Source organism: Salvelinus sp. IW2-2015, unplaced genomic scaffold (assembly GCF_002910315.2).
Source record: "Salvelinus sp. IW2-2015 unplaced genomic scaffold, ASM291031v2 Un_scaffold2636, whole genome shotgun sequence".
Classification (NCBI taxonomy): Eukaryota; Metazoa; Chordata; class Actinopteri; order Salmoniformes; family Salmonidae; genus Salvelinus; species Salvelinus sp. IW2-2015.
Window position 1 is genome coordinate 127179 of NW_019943943.1, and position 7446 is coordinate 134624.

The 7446-nt window shown below is 44.9% G+C and overlaps 1 protein-coding gene across 1 annotated transcript in view; it reads left to right on the forward strand.

Annotated features, from left to right (window-relative positions):
• LOC112074436 (E3 ubiquitin-protein ligase TRIM65) overlaps window positions 1-7024 on the forward strand; it is a 35157-nt gene extending 28133 nt beyond the window's left edge. Inside the window, exon 10 of the mRNA XM_070440536.1 lies at window positions 6741-7024. Coding sequence (XP_070296637.1) covers window positions 6741-7024 — 284 coding nt within the window. The remainder of the gene's footprint in view (window positions 1-6740) is intronic.
• Window positions 7025-7446: the final 422 nt, after the last annotated feature.

Below are 7446 nucleotides of genomic sequence, written 5' to 3' on the forward strand. Positions count from 1 at the left end.
AAAAAGAGAGAGATACTCACAGTGAAAATGCTGATACAACAGGTGTAGTAGACTCCACAGTGAAATGCTGAATAACACGGTGTAGTAGACCTCACAGTGAAATGCTGAATACAACAGGTGTAGTAGACCTCACAGTGAACTGCTGAATACAACAGGTGTAGTAGACTCACAGTGAAATAACTGAAATACAACAGGTGTAGACCTCACAGTGAAATGCTGAATACAACCGGTGTAGTAGACCTCACAGTGAAATGCTGAATACAAAGGTGTAGTAGACCTTACAGTGAAATGCTGAAATACAACAGGTGTAGTGACCTCAAGGTGAAATGCTGAATACAACAGGTGTAGTAGATCACAGTGAAATGCTGAATACAACAGGTTGTAGTAGATCTACAGTGAAATGCTGAATACAACAGGTGTAGTAGACCTACAGTGAAATGCTTGAATTACAACAGGTGTAGTAGACCTCACAGTGAAATGCTGAATACACAGGTGTAGTAGACCTCACAGTGAAATGCTGAATACAACAGGTTGTAGTAGACCTCACAGTGAAATGCTGAATACAACAGGTGTAGTTAGAACCTCACAGTGAAATGCTGAATACACAGGTGTAGAAGACCTCACAGTGAAATGCTGAAATACAAAGGTGTAGTAGACCTCACAGTGAAATGCTGAATACAACAGGTGTAGTAGACTCAACGTGAAATGCTGAATACAACAGGTGTAGTAGACTCCAGTGAATGCTGAATACAACAGGTGTAGTAGACTCAGTGAATGCTGAATACAAAGGTGTAGTAGACCTCACGGTTGAAATGCTGAATACAACAGGTGTAGTAGACCTCAAGTGAAATGCTAATACAACAGGTGTAGTAAGACTCACGGTGAAATGCTGAATACAACAGGTGTAGTAGACCTCAAGTGACTGCTGAATACAACAGGTGTAAGTAGACCTCACAGTGAAATTGAATACAACAGGTGGTAGTAGACTTACAGTGAAATGCTGAATACAACAGGTGTAGGTAGACCTCACAGTGAAATCTGAATACAACAGGTGTAAGTAGACCTCACAGGTGAAAATGCTGAATACACAAGTGTGTAGACCTACGTGAAATGCTGAATAAACACGGTGTAGTAGACCTCACGTTGAAATCTTGAATACAACAGGTGTAGTAGACCTCACAGTGAACTGCTGATACAACAGGTGTAGTAGACCTACATGAACTAACCGTGTAGGATACGTGAAGGTGAAGTACAACAGGTGTAGTAGACCTCACAGTGAAATGCTGAATACAACAGGTGTGTAGACCTCACGGTGCAAATGCTGAATACAAACAGGTGTAGTAGAAGACCTCACGGTGAAATGCTGAATACAACAGGTGTAGTAGACGCTACAGTGAAATGCTGATACAAAGGTGTAGTAGACCTCAAGTGAAATGCTGAATACAACAGGTGTAGTAGACCTCAACAGTGCAATGCTGAATACAACAGGTGTAGTAGACCTCACGGTGAAATGCTGAATACAACAGGTGTAGTAGACCTCAAGTGAAATGCTGAATACAACAGGTGTAGTAGACCTCACAGTGAACTGCTGAATACAACAGGGTGTAGTAGACCTCACAGTGAAATCTCAATACAACAGGTATAGTAGACCTTACAGTGAAATGCTGAATAACAACAGGTGTAGTAGACCTTACAGTGAAATGCTGAATACAACAGGTGTAGTAGACTTTACAGTGAAATGCTGAATACAAACGGTGTAGTAACCTCACAGTGAAATGCTTGAATACAACAGGTGTAGTAGACCTCACAGTGAAATGCTGAATACAAAGGTTGTAGTAGACCTCGACAAGGTGTGAACTAGTGAATCTGAATACAACAGGTGGTAGTAGACCTCACAGTGAAATGCTGAATACAACAGGTGTAAAGAACTCACGGATCCTATACACAGTGTAGAAAGTCACAGTGAAATGTGAATACAACAGGTGTAGTAGACTCACAGTGAAATGCTGAATACAACAGGTGTAGTAGACTCACGTGAATGCTGAATACAAACAGGTGTAGTAGAACTCACAGTGAAATGCTGAATACAACAGGTTTAGTAGACCTACAGTGAAAATGCTGAATACAACAGGTGTGTAGACCTCACGAGTGAAATGCTGAATACAACAGGTGTAGTAGACTCACAGTGCAACTCTGAACAAGTGTAGTACTCATGATCTGAATACAACAGGTGTAGTAGACCTTACAGTGAAATGCTGAAATACAACAGGTGTAGTAGACCTCACAGTGAAATGCTGAATACAACAGGTGTAGTAGACCTCACAGTGAATGCTGAATACAAACAGGTGTAGTAGACCTCACGGTGAAATGCTAATACAACAAGGTTGTAGTAGACCTCAAGTGAAATTGCTGAATACAACAGGTGTAGTAGAACTCACAGTGAACTGCTGAATACAACAGGTGTTGAACCTCACAGTGAATACTGAATACAACAGGTGTAGTAGAACCTACAGTGAAATGCTGAATACAACAGGTGTAAGTAGACCTTACAGTGAATGCTGAATCCAACAGGTGTAGTAGAACCTCACAGTGAAATGCTGAATACAACAGGTGTAGTAGACTCACAAGTGAAATGCTGAATACAACAGTGTAGTAGACTCACAGTGAAATGCCTGAATACAACAGGTGTAGTAGACCTCACAGTGAAATGCTGAATTCAAAGGTGTAGTAGACCTCACAGTGAAATGCTGAATACAACAGGTGTAGTAGACCTCACAGTGAAATGCTGAATACAACAGGTGTAGTAGACCTTACAGTGAAATGCTTGAATACAAAGGTGTAGTAGACCTCACGGTGAAATGCTGAATACAACAGGTGTAGTAGACATCACAGTGAAATGCTGAATACAACAGGGTAGTAGACCTCACAGTGAACTGCTGAATACAACAGGTGTAGTAGACTCACAGTGAAATACTGAATACAACAGGTGTAGTAGACCTTTCAGTGAAATGCGTGAATACAACAGGTGTATGTAGACCTTACAGTGAAATGCTGAATACAACAGGTGTAGTAGACCTCAAGTGAAATGCTGAATACAACAGGTGTAGTAGACTCACAGTGAAATGCTGAATCTAAACAGGTGTAGTAGACCTCACAGTGAAATGCTGAATACAACAGGTGTAGACTTTACAGTGAAATGCTCAATACAACAGGTATAGTAGACCTTACAGTGAAATGCTGAATACAACAGGTGGTAGTAGACCTTACAGTGAAATGCTGAATACAACAGGTGTATGTAGACCTCACAGTGAAATGCTGAATACAACAGGTGTAGTAGACCTCACAGTGAAATGCTGAATTACAACAGGTGTAGTGACTCACAGTGAAAATGACTTACAGGCCTCTAACAATAGTGCAAAAAAGGTGTTAGGTGAACAATATGTAGGTAGAGAAATAAAACAACAGTAAAAGATAGGCTATATACAGTAGAGAGGCTTACCACTCCGGGTGGCGCAGTGGTCTTAGGGCACTGCATCGCAGTGCTAGCTGCGCCACTAGAGTCTCTGGGTTCGCGCCCAGGCTCTGTAGGCGCCGGCGCAACGGGAGATCCGTGGGGCGACGCACAATTGGCATAGCGTCGTCCGGTTAGGGAGGGTTTGGGCCGGTAGGGAGGGTTTTGGCCGGTAGGGATATCCTTGTCTCAGTCTGTAAAATGTAATAAAATGTATGCACTCTACTGTAAGTCGCTCTGGATAAAGAGCGTTGCTAAATGACTAAAATGTAAATACAGTAGAGAGGCTATATAAGTGAGAGGCTAATAAGGTAGAGAAGGCATTACATACATGTAGAGGAGCTATATACAGTAGAGAGGCTATATACAGTAGAGAGGCTATATAACAGTAGAGAGGCTATATACAGTAGAGAGGTATAAAGTAGAGAGGCTATATACAGTAGAGAGTATATACAGTAGAGAGGCTATATAACGTAGAGAGGCTAACGTAGAGAGGCTATATAATAGAGAAGGCTATATACAGTAGAGAGGCTATAAAATAGGAGCGTATACGTAAGAGGTATATACCGGTTAGTCAGGCTGATTGAGGTAGTATGTACATGTAGATATGGTTTAAGTTACTATGCATATATGATGAACGGAGAATAGCAGTAGCGTAAAGAGGGGGTGGCGGGTGGGGGACCAATCCAGATATCGGTTAGCCAATGGGCAGGAGCACTGGGTGTGCGGGCAACTTGAATTGTAAGGTAGTATGAGGTACATGAATGTATAGTTAAAAGTGACTATGCATATATGTATAACAAGAGAGTGCAGACGCAGCGTAAAAAAGAGGGTTGGGGGGGCACAATGCAAACAGTCCGGATAACCATTTGCTTGGGGTAAAAACTGTAGAGAAGCCTTTTTGTCCTAGACTTAGGCCACTCTGGTACCGCTTGCCATGCGGTAGTGGAGAGAACAGTCTATGGACTGGGGTGGCTGGGTCTTTGACAATTTTTAGGGCTTCCTCTGACACCGCCTGGTGTAGAAGTCCTGGATGGCAGGAAGCTTGGCCCCGTGATGTACTGGGCTGTAAGCATCACCCTCTGTAGTGCCTTGCGGTCGGAGGCCGAGCAATTGCCGTACCAGGCAGTGATGCAACCAGTCAGGATGCTCTCGATGTTGCAGCTGTAGAACCTTTTTGAGGATCTCAGGACGCCATGCACATATTTTTAGTTTCCTGCGGGAATAGGCTTTGTCGTGCCCTCTTCACGACTGTATTGGGTGCTTGGACCATGTTAGTTTTGTTGGTGATGTGGCACCAAGGAACTTGAAGCTCTCAAACTGCTCCACTACAGCCCGTCGTATGAGATGGGGGCGTGCTCAGTTCCTCTTTTCCTGTAGTTCAATTCATATCCTTGGTCTTGGTTACGTTGAGGGATAGGTTATTATTCTGGCAACACCGGCCAGGTCTCTGACCTCCTCCCTATTGGCTGTCTCGTCGTTGTCGGTGTATGAGGCCTAACACTGTTGTTGTCGTCTGCAAACTTAATGATGGTGTTGGAGTCGTGCAGTCATGAGGGAACAGGGATTAAAGGAGGGGACTAAGCACGCACCCTGAGGGGCTCCAGTGTTGAGGATCAGCCGTGGCTGATGTGTTGTTACTACCTTACCTTACCTGGGGGCGGCCCGTCAGGAAGTCCAGGATCCAGTTGCAGAGGGAGGTGTTCGGTCCAGGGTCCTTAGCTTAGTGATGAGCTTTGAGGGCACTATGGTGTTGAACGCTGAGCTGTAGTCAATGAATAGCATTCTCACATAGGTGTTCCTTTTGTCCAGGTGGGAAAGGGTAGTGTGGAGTGCAATAGAGATTGCATCATCTGTGGATCTGTTGGGCGGTATACAAATTGGAGTGGGTCTAAGAGTTTCTGGGATAATGGTGTTGATGTGAGCCATTACCAACCTTTCAAAGCACTTCATGGCTACAGACGTGAGTGTACGGGTCTGTAGTCATTTAGGCAGGTTGCCTTAGTGTTCTTGGGCACAGGGACTATGGTGGTCTGCTTGAAACATGTTGGTATTACAGACTCAATCAGGGACATGTTGAAAATGTCAGTTGGTCAGCACATGCCCATAACATATGTTTCCCTTGCCAAAAAAAGCCTCTTACATTGACATGGAATTGAATTCAGAGGGAGAAAGATAGATAGAGAGAGAGAGAAAGAGAGAGATAGGAGAGAGAGAGAGAGACGAGAGGGAGAGAGAGAGAGCAGAGAGAGAGAGAGAGTCAGTCAGTCAGAGAGAGAGCAAAAGAGAGAGATGAAGAAATCGTGACAGAGAGAGAGAGCGAGAGAGAGTTTATTGTGAAAGCTGGTCCCAGCACCAACCACTGTGTGATGGGTGGAAGCAGTACTGGGGGTGAATTGAGGCACTTATCTCAGTGGGAGGAGAGACAGCAGGAAAACCCTCAATATCGATGGGACTGTTTTTTCCTTCCTCACACCTCAGAGAAAAGCACACAGCTGGAGTCCTGAGGGGGAGGACACCATAAACAAGAGGAGATGTTGTTTTAGTTTGAGCCGATTTCTCCCCACGCAGGTCAAACCATCTCCTCTGTAGCATGTAGAGTTCTATGGTAGCTGATGAGCCATGTACAGGTGTTAATGACAGTGGATGAGCAGCCCTGTGGGCCCTACTCCCTATATAGTGCACTATTTTAACCAGAGGCCTATGGGCCCTACTCCYTATATAGTGCACTATTTTAACCAGAGGCCTATGGGCCCTACTCCCTATATAGTGCACTACTTTTACCAGAGGCCTATGGGCCCTATTCCCTATATAGTGCACTACTTTTACCAGAGACAAATGGGCCCTACTCCCTATATAGTGCACTACTTTTACCAGAGACCTATGGGCCCTATTCCCTATATAGTGCACTACTTTTACCAGAGACAAATGGGCCCTACTCCCTATATAGTGCACTACTTTAACCAGAGACCTATGGGCCCTACTCCCTATATAGTGCACTACTTTCACCAGAGCCCTATGGGCCCTACTCCCTATATAGTGCACTACTTTAGACCAGAGCCCTATAGAACCCTATTCCCTATATAGTGCACTACTTTAGACCAGGGCCCAATATAACCCTATTCCCTATATAGTGCACTATGAAGTGAATATGGTGCCATTTGGGCCGTAGAGGGGGGCCGGAGTGGGGGGCACACTCTTATATAAAACCCTTTTTGGTTCCAGGCAGAACTCTCCTGGGTTCCATGTAGAACACTCTGTGGAAAGGGCTCTACATGGAACCAGAAGGATTCTACCTGGAACCAGAAGGATTCTACCTGGAACCAGAAGGATTCTACCTGGAAGCAGAAGGATTCTAGCTTGGAACGAGAAGGATTCTACCTGGAACAGAAGGATTCTACTGGAACAGAAGGATTCTCCTGGAACGAAGGATTCTACCTGGAACAGAAGGTCTATCCTACTGGACAGAAGGATTCTACCTGGAACCAGAAGGATTTCTGTCACAAAGGGTGAGGGGGGAAGAGGTGAAGGGGAGGCGAGGCCGGAGGGGAGAAGGAGGAGAGGAAAAGTAGGAGAGGAGGTGGAGAGGTGAGGGTGAGGGGAAACGGAAAGCAGGGAAGGAAAGGGAGGAGAATAAAGGAGACGGTAAGGAGGAAATAGAGGTAGGGGGATGGGAAAAAAGGAGGGGAGAGGGAAAAGAGGAGGAAGAGGGGGGAGGGGGGAGATGAGGAGGAGGAGGGATCGGGAAAAGAGGGGGAGGAAAGGGGGGGGGATGGGAAAGAATGACGGCTGGAGAGACGAAGCAGGTACGGGGAGTAACAATTAATAAATAACGGACATGGAACGAGACATAAACAGCTTAGCAAACAGAAAAACAATCAATGCAGAAGCGGGGAACAGAGCTGGGGAACTGACATATATAGGGGAGGAAATGA